This window comes from Lithobates pipiens, unplaced genomic scaffold, assembly GCF_037356315.1.
Source record: "Lithobates pipiens isolate NorthernLeopardFrog02 unplaced genomic scaffold, aLitPip1_a1.2 Scaffold_22, whole genome shotgun sequence".
Lineage (NCBI taxonomy): Eukaryota > Metazoa > Chordata > Amphibia > Anura > Ranidae > Lithobates > Lithobates pipiens.
This window is the reverse complement of record NW_027507784.1, coordinates 132,307,441-132,323,357: the sequence shown is the minus strand read 5'-3', so window position 1 is coordinate 132,323,357 and position 15,917 is coordinate 132,307,441. Positions and strand designations below refer to the sequence as shown.

Genomic DNA, 15,917 nt, shown 5'->3' with positions numbered 1-15,917 from the left:
TATTCCACCCAAACTGCACATTTAAAGGTTGATAACAAATGTAAATGTTATGTCCTGTATCATTCTGGTTGTTTACCCTTTTTTGGCCTATTGTTACTGTATACTTAGTTACTTAGTATTTCATGTATGCCCCCTTTGATTGGTTTCTTCTCCCCCACCCTTTACAACCTCACTCTTTCAATTCCAGCACCCTACCTCTCCCTGTTTTACCCTCCCTACTCCTCTTTCTCCTTGACAAGATGTACAATTATCTTCTCCACTAGGACATGATAATTGTATGTCCTTGCAGGTATTAATGTTGCTAATATCAATCATCTACCTGCGAGAATATATCATTTACTCTACCTTGTTAATTGTTAAGGACTACCAAGTATGAATGAGATAAATGTATGAGGTTATCTGTAGACTGCAACCACTGCTTCTAGAAAAAAAGCCTAACTGACTAGCTGACATATTGGAGTTTATTTGCGAACACTAGAGAGGGCAAAATGTGTCATAATTCCTCAGAGAAACCAATCAGCTTCTAACCTCAGCTTGTTTAATTAAGCTTTAGCAATAAAGCCTGGAAGCTGATTGGTTTCTCTGAAAATTTGTGACTAATTGTGCCCTCTCTAGCTTTAGTAAATAAACCCCATTGCTTTAAAGGCTTAATTACCTTCTGAGCCACAACAAAGAACTTATAGCGTATGCATAGAACTTTGATACTATCCATGCACTAAGTATTGAGTAAGCATGACGGATTTCCTTAAGCCCTTGTACACACGGTCGGATATTCCGATGGACAATGTCCGATAGGACCGTGTTGTCGGATAATCCGACAGTGTGTGGGCTCCATTGGACTGTTTCCATCGGAGTATCTGACTGACCAAGTTTTCCAGCTGGGCTATAAAATTTTCTGACAACATGCTTCGGTCGGACTTTGTCCAATCATGTGTAGAGAATTCCGATTGGACAAAGTAACACGCATGCTCAGATCAAATTCCTAGACCAAAGCTATTGGCTACTAGCCTGAACATAGTCCCGTCGTAATGAAATAACGTCATCACGTTAAGTACGATCGGATTTTCTGACAGCTTTGTCCGACTGTGTGTATGCAACAGTTTCGGACAAAATCCGCCGGACAAAATCCGACGGATTTGGTTGTCGAAATGTCCGACCGTGTGTACAAGGGCTTAAAGTGGTTATAAAGGCTGAAGGTTTTTTTACCTTTGTGTATTCTCTGCATTAAAGTAAAGAAAAACTATTGTCCGTTCCTTCCTCAGCCCCCCCAAATGCTTACCTGAGCATAATCTCTATAGGCGGTTACCTAAAGCGGACCATACATGTTACAATTGGGTAGTACATTTGCGATTAGATCTACCAATAGCCATTTAGACTGTAAGCTCTCATAAATCAGGGCCCCCCCAAACCTCTTGTTTTGAATTGTATTGTATCTGTGTGGTCTCCCTTTATTTTGCAAACGTATTATTTATTATATTTATTTTTATATTTTATATTTAATATTTATATTTTTATATTTATTTATTATTATTTATTTTAACTATTTGCGCTCTATAAATGTTGTATAATAATAATATTATTATTATATATAGTGCAAGGACCTACAAGGAAAATTGTTCCTAATTGGTCTTTGCCAGCTAGGACCAAAAAAGGGAATCTGAGCAAAAGTTTTAGTACATAACAAGGATCAATTAAAAAGAGGCTTGCTTTAGAGTGCAGTTCTCCGCCCACCAATATACCTGTCCCAAGTAGATTGCTAATTAGTAGAACGGAAAGTCAGGGGTCTGTGTGGAAAATGATCAATGGGTGCACTATGAAGTCAGGAATAGGTATCGGGCCGACAGAAAGGACAGCTGTTAAAATGTGAAGAGTACCGGTTTATGAGAAATTAGTGGCATGGAGAAAACCGAGTCGGAGATCTACTTTGCTTAGACACCATTTACAGAAGTAGGTTTAGCAGTCACATATGTAGATATCTACTCTGTGCTGTGTGTAGGCCTCATACCATTAGTTTACAAAAGGTGACTTGGAAAACTTTTGTATGGAAACACAAGGATGACAATGACATTATTGAAGAAGCTGAATGTCCCAAGAACCGGTCTATGGCAACTCACTTATTATTTGCCAATTGCTCCCAATTCAAACTATAAATGTGATATTTGGTTATTTTTATTGAAATGGCCTTGTTTTTTCCCCTCTTTCAACAATGACGACAAGATTATTATGCAGGAAATGTCAAATTCTGGAAATCAGAAAGGAAATCATAGTCTGAAGAAAAAAAAAAAAAAAAAAACACATTCTTGTGGGCCAGGCTATCAACTTTCATTCATCTTTCTTGCACAGTTATTGTCAGTCACACAATACTTGCAGATAGCTTAATTGCGTCAGCTTAAATTTTTTATTTTTTTTTAGTATTCTCCTGGAGACTCAGACGAGTTCCAAACCAATTTTCTTACCAATGGAGCATTTCCTGGAAAATGCACGATAATCAAGCACAGCTCCCATTGCCTTCCAAAAGATTAAATTAACTCAAATCAGACGCCAAAAATGGAACTAATAAGCATCCAAGAACGGTCATAAAACGTGGTAACGATTGCTGCACATAAAAGAATTTTAGCTCTGACAGCTGGGAATAACTGCAGCTTTAAAGCGCGGCAATAAAAACTTCAGTGAAGATTTTGTTTTAACCCATAGTGAATAATGCCATCTAAAAGATGCTCATCTATGGGGTATCAGGATTGCTTGAAAGGGATGTGTATGCAAAATATAGCAACACGCTCTGGGGTTACAGGAAAACATATGCATATTAAGAGAGGTATTTTACGGTTTACCTGAAGCTACTTCAAGAGATTACCTTCACATTTTGGCTTGCCTGCTTTTCCATATTCATAATGATAGTTAACAAATAAATCTATAGGATTTTTTTTCCCCCTTCTGGTTATCCATCAGAATAGTGAAATCAGCACCCTCGCTGAGCAACTCAAAGCCAAATACGTAACTGCAGATACATTAACCGCTTGCCGACTGCCGCACGAACATTTATGGCAGCAAAATGGCAAGGACAGGTAAATGGGCGTACAGGTACATCCCTTTAAATTTGCCGCCATGTGGTCGTGTGCGCCTCACCGAGTGGTCGCGCACGTGACCCTACCGCGAGCTCCCCGAGTGTGAGCGTGGGTCCCGCAGACTCGATGTCCGTGGAGATACCCGCAATCATCTCTGAGAGGAAGAACAGGGAAATGCTGATGTAAACAAGCATTTTCCCTTTCTGCCTAGTGACACTGACACTGATCACAGCTCTGTTTTCGGGAGCGGTGATCAGTGTCGTGTCACATGTAGCCTGCCCCCCAGTTAGAATCACTCCCTAGGACACACTTAACCCCTACAGTGCACTCTAGTGATTAACTCATTCACTGCCAGTCACATTTACAGAGTTTTCAATGCATTTTTAATCGCACTGATCGCTGTATAAAATGTGAATGGTCCCAAAATAGCGTCAAAAGTATGATCTGTCCGCCATGTCACAGTCGCGATAAAAATCGCTGATCGCCGCCATTACTAGTAAAATAAATAAATAATTATTAATAAAAATGCCATAAAACTATCCCATTTTGTAGACTCTAATGTTTGCGCAAACCAATCAATAAACGCCTATTGCATTTTTTTTTTTAAACCAAAAACATGTAGAAGATTACGTATCGGCCTAAACTAAGGAAAAAAAAAATTATATATTTTTTGGGGATATTTACTATAGCAAAAAGTAATGGCCGGGTAAATGTCATCACAGAGCACATGTAGGAGCCAGTGTATGTAGAGTACAAACCTAGTTGTACTCTACATACTTCTGCTAAAAAATACCTGTGTGGTGATACAAATGCAATTATAATCTATTAAGTGCCCACCGCTGTATGTGCATTCTAAAATATATGCAGCTTTTCATACCTCGTTTCTTAGCGTGTGTAACTGTATAAGCCGCTCATGTGACTGCTCTCTGCTCTCCTCGTTCTGGCCCGCCTCTTTCGTCTCTCAGGCTCACGTCTCTCCTCAGGTCAGTAGGAGTTCTCAGCCCCGCCCACCGACTGTAGCTATCAGATTAGAAGAGAGGCGGGCGGGGCTGACATCAGGAGAGACGTGAGAGGAGAGGGGCTGGCCGGACCGAGCAGTCACATGAGCAGTGTACACAGTTATATACACACGCTATAAAACAAGGTATAAAGCTGCAAATATAAAAAAAAACAAAAAAAAACAAACACACACAGATGTGACCACTTAACGGATGGTCATTGTATGTATAAAAAAAAAAACGGATTTTGATAAAACCGCTCGGAACGCTCTTCTGGGAGGGGCGGGGCATGTCGGTATGACGTCACCCAGCATCGATTTTTCGGGTCGCATGCATCGATGTCGCATCGGGGACCCCCCGAATCGCGATGCATCGATTAAATTCCACACCCCTACTTCCCAGAGGGGGTTATCAGAAGAGGGGAGGAGCCGAGGCAGACACCAAGGGACCCCAGAAGTCGAGGATCGGGGCCACTCTGTGCAAAAAACGAGCTACACAGTGGGGGTAAGTATGACACGTTTGTCATTTTAAAAAAAAATTAAAAATATTCAAACCTTTAATGTCACTTTAAAATGAGAGGTTAGTGATTGGATTTATATACTTTATATTTAACTGCTTAGCTTGTCAAACACCAGGCAACTATTCCATCATGCAGTGCCTGGTGCTTGACTGGTGATGTGTGGGACCTAAACAGAGAATGAAGATGCCTAAAATATGCAAAAGTTTATACTGTATGTTTATCAGTGCACTAGCGATATTGAGTTGCAATTTCACTCACTTCAGAACTTAAGACATTTTATACACACGCAAGTAACCATATACTTGTGGCTGCTCTAAAATAAAACTTTATGCATCAGAATGATCGGAACACTTCAAGTGTTACCTTTCACAAATGCCAGTAAAAATTATTTATTCATTCATTCTTTTTTAACAAGGGCTGCTATTTACGCAGATTTTTCAGTGTTGCCATCAATAGAAAACCAAATGGATACCGTTAGTTTAAGTTAAAGCGGAATTCCACAATTTTTTTTCCTCTTTGGCTGTGCTACATGCCCTTAGCTCATAGTTTTTGTATTCCAATACTGAATACTTTGGATTCAGCCTGCATAGTTCCCGACAGCAGAGGGCCTATTGTCCACTATAAAGCACCTAGTGTTGAAACCTTAAAGTGTGAGTAGCATCCGTGCATGATTTTTACGTATAAGGCTCATCTATAGGTACTGTAAATATCTCCTAAACGGTGCATGTTTAGGAGATATTTACTTAAAGTGGTGTCCCACCCACACAAAAAAAAAAAAAATGCTTAAAATTCTTAAAAAGATAAAAAAAAAAAAACATTTGGAAAAAAAATTAACTTACCTCTCTAAATGCCTGTTGCTAGGGGGTCCCTCGTAGTCTGCCTCCTTCAGTGCCTGGGCTCCTGACGTCACTTCCCCTCAGGGCAGGAAGGGCTCAGCTCTCCCCCTCCCTCCTGTCAGTCATCTGGGACATGTGACAGGACCAAATCACGGCGCCGCCCGCGCATGCGCAGTGGGTGCCCAGCTGTGAAGCCGCAGCCGGGTGGCCACAGTTGCAATGCCGGCGCCTTCGAGATGATCTCCGAAGAAGTCATGTGACACTGACGATACACAGGACACCGGAAGTGACGTTCTTGCCATCCGAGCTCACTGCTCGTTTGTATACAATGCACCGTTTCTAGTTTTAAATGTGAGTACCCTATTTTTTGTTTTATGTTGAATAAACTTACATTGAGTGTTAAACATACTACACCAGAGAGCCTCTCCTATGTTTCTCTATTTTACCTGCTTGACACGCTGGGAACAAACCACTCTGCTGAGTACCTGTCCCTTGAAACAAGCCGTGACCCACTGGCTTTACTATATGCTGCTTACCTTGCAGCTGTAAGGTAATAAGTTAGTACAACTGCGGGTGACATTTCTCACCGAAGATTCACCTATAGTCACTGTGTCACCCTACTGATGCTACCCCACATCCTGCACCTTGCACTATAATACTAAGTGGAATCCATACCACTTGTTGCACCTTTGCGCATTTGGACATTCTGAAGCTTCGCCTTATTTATGGTGTGATTATTATTGTTTTATGAGTTGTAAAGGACTTTCAGCCACTTTATTTTGATCGCTTTCACCTTAATTTGTTTGTTTGCACTATGTTGCACATTTGGACATTCTGAAGCTTCCTTGCTAGATTTATACCATATTTTATTCATTGTATTTATGCTAGCTGTTAAGTACTCTTTATCTATTGTACTTAGCCCGTTTTCACTCCTATTTTGCTTTTTTGCACATTATTGATCACGGTTTTTCATTATTTTACCTATATATTTTTTTGTCCCATATCCGTGTCCACGTTGTAAGTGGGTATTTATATTATCGCAGTTCACATTGGAGCGCAACACCATCGCTTGATTGTTTCTGCACATACTAGCACATTATGACATTGGGGTTGATTTACCAAAGGCAAATAAACAGTTGCACTCTGCAGAAGCCGTTGCTCCAGAGCTTAGTAAATGAGGTGAGTCTTCACTTTGCAAAGAATACCCAATCATGCGCAAGGGAAATTTAAAAAACAGCATTTTTGCTTACACATGTTTGGATGATGGAAGTTAGAGCTTTTGCTCATTTACTAAGCTCTGGAGCAACTTTTCTTTCAGAGTGAAACCACACTTTTCCATGTGCCCACTAGATTTGCCTTTAGTAAATCAACCCCAGTGCCTTGCAGGTTTAGGGAAAAAAAAAAAAAAAAAAAAAAGCCATCAGTTTACTACTGCTTTAAATTAGAGGCTAGTATCGTAGTAATAGCTGCTTTTTTTATTTATAGAGTTTCAAAAGCTTTGACTTTTTTTTTGTTTTTTAACAATGGAGTAGGGTTTAAGGTTTTTTTTATCAATGTCAATTGACATATTTTAAAGTGGTTGTAAACCCTTACAACACACTTTGACCTACAGGTAAGCCTTGATTAAGGCTTACCTGTAGGTCCAAGAAATATCTCCTAAACCTATACGGTTTAGGAGATATTTGCCCGAAGACAGGCACCGCTGTCTACGGCGCATGCGCCGTAGACAGCGGCGCGCAGGCGCACTGAGCGCGGCATTTCCAAGAACGGAGCTGCCGCGCGTGTCGGCTCCCGTGCGCATGCACGGGAGTGACATCATCGCGGCTTCGCCCAATGGCAGCTGCGGAGCTGCGAGACCCCACCGACAACATGGATGCACCGGACTACAGGGGACAGCGGTGACTTCGCTGGCTCCTGTGTCAGGTAAGTGACACATAATGGACTAGTATGCGATGGATAGTAGTCCATTATGCTTTGCCTTTGCAGGGAATGAAAGAGGAAGTAAACTCATCAGGGTTTACTTCCTCTTTAAAGGAGCTTGGACATATATATGTGGCAAGGTTTACTTGAAGCAGAACTACTAAGGGGGGCTTTATGTGCCTTTTCTATAATGATCCCTGGCCATCTTCTTCTGTATGCCAGTCTTCGGATGTCTTCATTGTCTGTCATTGGATCCTGTGTATGCACAAGAGTCAGTCATACTGGCACACATGGATCAGGCTGGTGCCAGCAGCTGTGCTTCCCATGCACAGCTCAGTTTACTTGAGAGCATGGCAAGCAGTTTACATGAGCAAGTAAGTAGGTGTATTTTATTAGGAGGAGAGACATTGTATGTGTCTCTTTTGCAATAAAAAGCCCTCCTGCTCACAGTGATTAACAGCCAAAATTTTGTTCCGCTTAAAGTACTCCAAACTAGTTGCTAGACAAATGTTTTTGACAGAAGCTCTAGTTTAAATATGGTTGATTTAAAGACAGACTTGCAAGCAAAGACCTTTTGTTGTATATAGATGGCAACGATTTAAGATGGAAAACAATAATAAGCAAAAAATACGATACTGCTGTCCAATTATTACCTTTATGGAGGCAACATGAAGCAATGTCTCTCCTCTTATGTTTTTCTTAGAGACGGAAAGGCTACTTGGAGACATCTGGGTATTGGTGCTAGTTTGGCTTGTTCTTCTTCCATCTTTGTTTTTAGAAGAGGGTGTGGAAGGCTTAGAAAGCAATTTTGGTTGTTCCGGGATTGGATCACTTATTTCTATCTTCTCAGACTTAGGACCGCTTCCTGGCTTCTGAGGCTCTTTTCTTGAACGTTTTGAGATACTGGATACTGGAGAAGGAGATGTGCGTTCTTTACGTTTTAAGACCTTAGTTTCTCGTTTTGGAGTTACATTTTTTTGCCTTGCACTTCGTAAAGCTTTTTTATTACTGGCTTTGTCTTCAAAATCATCAACTCTATTCTTATCCTCGTGTTGATTGCTTTCATCTACCTCGCCATCTTTAGCGTCACAGCCTTGCTCCGGTAGAGACTTAAATACAATATTGTTAGAAACTGGCACAGAACATTGGGGCTCCAACAGAGTGACCTCAGGCGAGTTTTCAGTATTTTTTGATTCAGTTTCTGCATGTTCTTTAAAAACATTCTCAGTTCTAGTCTGATTATTTCTCATTGGTGAATCACATTTTTGGTAATTTTCCTGTTCACTGGGAGATGTTAAAACTACAGGAGAATTGCAAAATGAGACGGATCGAATATTGTTTGAAACAATACTTTTCTTGCCATCATCACTTTTCGGAGTTTGTTCTCCAACCCCCCATTCTTGGTTGATATCTTCTAGTTTCTTCTTTTTGGGTTTTCTTTGTTTTGAATTCTTTTTCTTTTTCACGGGCTCCACAGTAGGTGAAGATGACACAAACTCGTATGTTTCGAATACTGGAATCTGTTCATGTTTTGAAGGAATCTGTTGATTGACTCCTCTTTCTAAGACATACCTTGCCTTCCCTCTACGAGGACTAAACCACATTTTTATCTGTTTTTTATTGCATTCTCCTTCAGTGGTGCTTGATTTGAGTGATGCATCTTGACATAAATCCATTTTGTTTTCTGCAAGAGAAGTGGAAATTATAAGTCATTTTCAGCCGTTTATGTAAGCACCATTAGTTTCTAATAGAAGAAATTGTTTTGAAATGGTATTTTAAAATGGTGTTAGAGAGGGTACTTATGGGAATATATTTTACATACTATGAAAGGACAGCTGTGAATTGGCTATTCTGGGATGGTGTGGCTAAGAGCATTCAAAAAAATAATAAGCCTAAATATGTAATAGTAACAGGGCTTTTAAAATAAAAAAAAATAAAAATCCGGGCTCAGAATGCATATTTTTTATGTCCCCATAAACCCCATCGTCAGGACTAAACTAAATGGAGGGAATTAATAAAGATTGTCTGAAACAAACGATGTCTCAAGACAAGTGCAGCCAATCGGCTTTTCTATTTTCATTATTGAAGCTGTGTTAAAGAAATGAACAGAAGCTGATTGATCGATTGATATGGGTAACAACACCGGTTAAGACAGAACTTGACTCACTCAGGCACTTTTTAATAATACCCTTAATGTGTTTAGGGACAAATGCACTGAACTAAAAGTAGGCTGCCATTGCTGTCCACACTTTGAATTTGCTCTCTGGCTATTTATTTGATCCACCTGCTTCAATATTTTTTAAGGCACAGTCATAGTCAAGTGTTCTGTCAGTCATTCAGAAAAAAACGAAGCCAGAGACAGAGAGAAAACAAGTACTTTAAGTACTTTCAAGTACTTTAAGAAAGATGTCAGAAATCGCAGCTTCCATTTTTCTCTCCGCAATTTTCCTTCACATACTCAGTTTCAAAATAAATTGGTAAAATAAAAAAATAAAAAAAGGAAACACATTCTTCTAGTTCAAAGACGCACGCACACTTCAAGGGTATGGTCCAATTTGTCACCAATGGAGTAATAACTATTTCTTTGAAATCCTGTGAAATTCTTTAACAAGGTCCGAATATATGGTACCTCATCCATAGCTACCCCTTTGTCCACAATCCTGCTTACTTCCTCATAAAAAGAAAGTACATTTTTTGGCAACACCTATCCTTCAGTGTTGGCTACCACATATATTTTTGAAAGATACGCTTGTCCTTGTCCTTTATCAACCATTTAAAACTCACAGGTCTGTAGTAACTAGGAAAAAAAAAAAAAAAGTTTACTCCCTTTTTAAATAAAAAGGTACCACTTTGCACCATTCTGTTTGCACCAAGCCGGTCATTAAAGCATATTTGAAACTATGACTTGCTATAGCTGTAAGAATAATCGTTAAAAAAAAAAAATCATGATCTCGATTCAACCCCCCTCATGTTTTCTATGCAGAATTTCCCAATTCATTCAAGTAAAGTGTAGAGTGTTCTCTTCTCACTCACACTGTCAAAAAAAAAAAAAAAAACAAACACACAACACAACACGGGCAGCCTGCCAAGTTGTAGATAACTATAAATATTTCAACTTTTTTGTTCTTTGTTCTTAGATCAAAAGGGATAAACTTCCATGTGTAGAAGAGGGAAGTTTTAATCCCTTAAAAAGACTAAACCTTTTTCGGTCACTTGTTTCTTACAAAGTTGAAATCAGTATTTTTTGCTATATAAAAACACATATACATACATCTCACAATAGTTAGTACATCTCTCACATTTTTGTAAATATTTTATTAGATCTTTTCATGTAACACTGAATAACTGACATTTTGCTACAATGTAAAGTAGCGAGTGTACAGCTTGTATAACAGTGTAAAGTTGCTGTCCCCTCAAAATAACTCACACAGCCATTAATGTCTAAACCACAGGCAACAAAAGAGAGTACACTCCTAAGTGAAAATGTCCATTTTGGGCCCAAAGTGTCAATATTTTGTGTGGCCACCATTTTTTTTTCCAGCACAGCCTTAACCCTCTTGGGCATGGAGTTCACCAGAGCTTCACAGGTTGCCACTGGAGTCCTCTTCCACTGCTCCATGACATCACAAAGCTGGTGGATGTTAGAGTCCTTGCGCTCCTCCACCTTCCGTTTGAGGATGCTCAATAGAGTTAGGTCTGGAAACATGCTTGGCCAGTCCATCACCTTTACCCTCTGCTTCTTTAGCAAGGCAGTGGTTGTCCTGGAGGTGTGTTTGGGATCATTATTGGGGAATACTGAGTGAGTGAAATATTTGTATAGTGCACAACGCAAACTGAATCGCCTCAAGGAATACTGCCCCGTGGCCCAGTCTCCAAATGGAGAGGATAATGCACTGCTTCAGTATGTCACAGTACATGTTGGCATTCATGGTTCCCTTAATGAACTATAGCTCCCCAGTGCCGGCAGCACTCATGCAGCCCCAGACCATGACACTCCCACCACCATGCTTGACTGTAGGCAAGCCACACTTGTCTTTGTACTCCTCACCTGGTTGACGCCACACATGCTTGACACCATTCGAACCAAATACGTTTATCTTGGTCTCATCAGATCACAGGACATGGTTCCGTAATCAATGTCCTGAGTCTGCTTGTCCTCAGCAAACTGTTTGCAGACTTTCTTGTGCATTCTCTTTAGAAGAGGCTTCCTTCTGGGATGACAGCCATGCAGACCTATTTGATGCAGTGTGCGGCATATGGTCTGAGCACTGACAGGCTGACCCCCTGCCCCTTCAAACTCTGTAGCAATGCTGGCAGCACTCATATGTCTATTTTCCAAAGACAACCTCTGGATATGATGCTGAGCACATGCACTCAACTGCTTTGGTCGACCATAGCGAGGCCTGTTCTGAGTGGAACCTGTCCTGTTAAACCGCTGTATGGTCTTGGCCACCGTGCTGCAGCTCAGTTTGAGGGTCTTGCCAAACTTCTTATAGCCTAGGGCATCTTTATGTAGCACAATAAAAACTGACAATAAAAATCCAGGCGCACAAACAAGAGGCCAAGTGAAAAGTCAAAAAGAAAAATTAAATGTAGCTGTGGCCACTGCTGTCCAAAACTCACAGACAAATGAGGACATAAGATATAATCAAAGAGGTGAACAGCATTGAACAGCAGACATAAATAGGATCCTCAGAGGCTGAGTAAAAACTTTTTATTTATTGTTAATATGGGAATGGACAGTCTGATACTGCTGCTACCTGGAATTTGGTTCGTTTTTACAGCACAGTCTGTTGGAGCATGGTGGGATTATTATCCAATGCCTGAAACTACTGCTATCTGGTAAGAAGTGAATCTATGTGGTGATGGGATATTAAAGTCTTTGTGTTTTAAAGCGCACTGAAGTTCCCTTATATTTGGTTCACCCCATTTCCTTGAAAAGCACTGAATTTTTTTCATATACTTGGTTCACTCAGTTCCCTTTTGTATAATGCCGCATACACACGGATCAGACTATCCGGCGGACTTAGTCCAGTGGACAAACCGTCGTAAAGTCCGCCGGACTGTCCGAACGAGCGGACATGCCCACATACGGGACTATCCGCCGTACTTTTGAAATGAACGGACTTGCCCACACACATAGGAAAGTCCGTTCATTTTGAACGCGGCTCCAGATAACCGGGACTAGTGAAGATTAGTGAGATTGACACATCGCTTGTCTCGTCACCTGGTATAGACTTAAAGGGGAAGCCCTACGCCAAAAAACATAATATCAGACCCTTATCCGAGCACGCAACCCGGCCGGTCAGGAAAGGGGTGGGGACGAGCTAGTGGCCCCCCTCCTGAGCCATACCAGGCCGTGTGCCCTCAACATGGGGGGGTGCTTTGGGGGAAGGGGGGGCCGCATGCCCCCCACCCCAAAGCACCTTGTCCCCATATTGATGAGGGCAAGGGCCTCTTCCCGACAACCCTGGCCGTTGGTTGTCGGGGTCTTCGGGCGGGGGGCTTATCAGAATCCAGGAGCCCCCTTTAATAAGAGGGCCCCCGGATACCGGCCCCCCACCCTATGTGAATGAGTATGGGGTACAATGAACCCTTACCCATTCACCCGTCTTGGGGGGTCTTCTCGCCGGACTCCTCCGCTATCTTCTGCTCTTTTACTAGCGGGGGAGCCCGGCTTTCTTCTTCGTCGCCGCCCGGGGGTCTTCTTCCGACTTCGGGGGTCTTGCCCCTCTCTTCAGGGGTCTTGACCCCCTCTTCGGTTCTTCTTGCCGGGCCTCCACGCCTTCTTTCAGATCTTTTACTCGCGGTGGTAAATATTCCTTTGCAAGCATGTCATTTTTTAATATACTTTGAGTAAATGACAGACTTGCTTTCAAAAGTATTTTAAGCAGTCAGCAGACCTCTAGGAAGGGTCAGAATCTATCCACAGTTCATGCTAAAAATCCAACATGAATGATTCGGACAAGGGTCATCCCTCAACATTTATTCTTGTTTGGTATCTAATATGGAGGCTGGCATGGTTCACCTCCTCCAGAAAATGCTAAGTGCCTGGCTTGAATATCTTTAAGTCACTGAGTCAAAATAGATCATGAGGGTAAAAGAGAGCCAGACAACTAGCATCTGCAGACTGCAATATCTTACTCTCAGAAAAGGTTTCCTCTAACCACTTGCTGACCAGCCGCCGCAGTTGTACTGTGGCAGAATGGCAGGGCTGGGCGAAACGACGGTATGCAACGTCGCTTCGCCCTGTGGCCACTAGGGGGTGCGCCCCCCGAGCCGATGCGATGCCCGATGGTCACAATCACCGCTGGGCTACCGCGATTGCAGCTGGCACGTGGTTCTCTGAGGGGAAAACAGACAGATCTTCTGTTCATACAGAGTATGAACAGCGATCGGTCATCTCCCCTAGTCAGTCCCCTCCCCCTTCAGTTAAAAACACACACTAGGGAACACATTAACCCCTTGATCGCCCCCTAGTGTTAGCCCCTTCACTGCCAGTGACATTTTTACAGTAATCAATGCATTTTTATAGCATTGATCGCTGTATTAATGCCAATGGTCCCAAAAAAAGGGACATAATAAAAACCGCAGGAGGCGATCAAATACCACCAAAAGAAAGCTCTATTTGTGGGGAAAAAAAGGACATCAATTTTTTTTGGGTGCAACATTGCACAATAGCGCAATTGTCAGTTAAATCGACGCAGTGCCGAATTGCAAAAAGTGCTCTGGTCAGGAAGGGGGGTAAAATCTTCCAGGATTTAAGCAGTTAAGATGTAATGGAACACAATACAGAATCCTACGGAAAAAATAAAATAAAAATAAAAAGCAACAATGCCACTTGAAAGATGAATGAAGTTTTCTATGAAACTGGCAGACATCCAAAATCTTTCCTTCATGTGTGTAAAAACTATAAGCCTAAACCAAAGTTCTCCTACCATCGTAATGTAACAAAGGGAAAAAAAAAGTCTATGGCAAAATGAAGCAATTACAAAACGCTGCTTTAGCTGCCATTAATCTGCATCAAAGAAATATAATGATCCACACTGTGTGCCTTTCAAATTATTTCCCATTACCAACAGTACGTTGAGAAATCTCTTTGATAAACGTGCCTCTTATTAAAAAATCAAAGGAAAATGGTTTGGTGCCATCTGGGTAACAGTTTTTGTAGTCACTGTGGAATGATTATTTTGCATTAGAGAAAAAAAAAGGAAAAGACAGCCGTTTAAACACTCATCTTAAGCTATTATGTGGAATGCAACACATGCAAAATAAGTTATATACTGTATAACCAAACAAACGTTAAGTACTGCCTGGAGAAAGAAGTATATCTGAACAGAAGGGGCTATTACAATCTACTTACTTTCAGCACCACTAAAGGCAGGAGAAGTCAGGTTATAGTAACATGGTGGTAACCAAAATTCCCAATACAGTGCCAAAGAACAAAGTGCTACATCACCTTCTTAATTAAAACAAGCTTTTATTTTTGTATTATTACTTTCACCATGATCTCCAAAAAACAAATAAAAGAAATGTAAATCATTCACGTACCCAAAATGACTTGTATACAGAGATGTGGGCCCTGTAAAAAACAAAAATATAAAACATTTTGCTTTTTTTTTTTAAAGCTGCAAACTCCAGAGCTGACAGTTCTACCTTTTTTTGAGTCAGTGACCCAGATCAGGTGTCCTGACATTTCACGGGTTGCAGGCAACTTGGATTAATTGCTCTATATTTTAGCCTATATCTGTGCTATAAAGCAGCACTCCTAGATGCTAGAGCTGCACGATTCTGGCCAAAATGAGAAATCACAATTTTTTTGCTTATGCCTCGTACACACAATCAAACAATCCCTCCGTGTGTGGGCTCCGGCGGACTTTTTTTTACCCAAAAGTCCGGCGGACTAAGAAAGTATTTTTGCACTCCAATCTGTCCGCCGCACTCGCATTTCGGTGGACAATCCGGCCGTGTGTGTGCCAGTCCGCCGTACTTTTGAAATGAACGGACTTTTCCCGCCCGGAGAAAAGTCCGCTCATTTTGAGCGCGTCTCCTGGTAGCCGGGGCCAGCGAAGGAGGCGTCACTGGACCCGTCACCTCTTCTGGGACTGTGACATCATAATGGGTGGGGACATCATCCGGTGATGTCCCTATATAAGTTGCCCCCGCACCGCGTCCCTGCCAGTGTGAGCAGAGACAGGGACGAGGCAACATCTGAAGAGAAGAACAGAAGACGGAGACAGCAGACTGGGCCACCGCTTGTAAAAGAGCTAGAAGAAGGCACGGTGGCCCGGCAAGAAGAACCAAAGAGGGGAACAAGACCCCCAAAGTCGGAAGAAGAGGGCGGCGGCGAAGAAGAAAGCCGGCTCCTCCGCTAGTAAAAGAGCTAGCAGAAGATAGCGGAGGAGTCCGGCGAGAAGACCCCCGGAGCTGTGCAATAAACTATTTTAACCCTTGTGTGTTGTGTTTTTTTATACTTTTTGTCACAGGTGAATGGGTAGGGGTACATTGTACCCCATACTCATTCACATAGGGTGGGGGGCCGGTATCCAGGGGCCCCTTATTAAAGGGGGCTCACGGA

General features: G+C 41.7%; 1 protein-coding gene across 1 annotated transcript in view; it reads right to left on the bottom strand.

The window, feature by feature from the left end:
• The window catches only part of BARD1 (BRCA1 associated RING domain 1), a 146,419-nt gene that overhangs the window by 77,923 nt on the left and 52,579 nt on the right, over positions 1-15,917 (bottom strand). Inside the window, exon 4 of the mRNA XM_077448326.1 lies at positions 7,993-9,023. Coding sequence (XP_077304452.1) covers positions 7,993-9,023 — 1,031 coding nt within the window. The remainder of the gene's footprint in view (positions 1-7,992; positions 9,024-15,917) is intronic.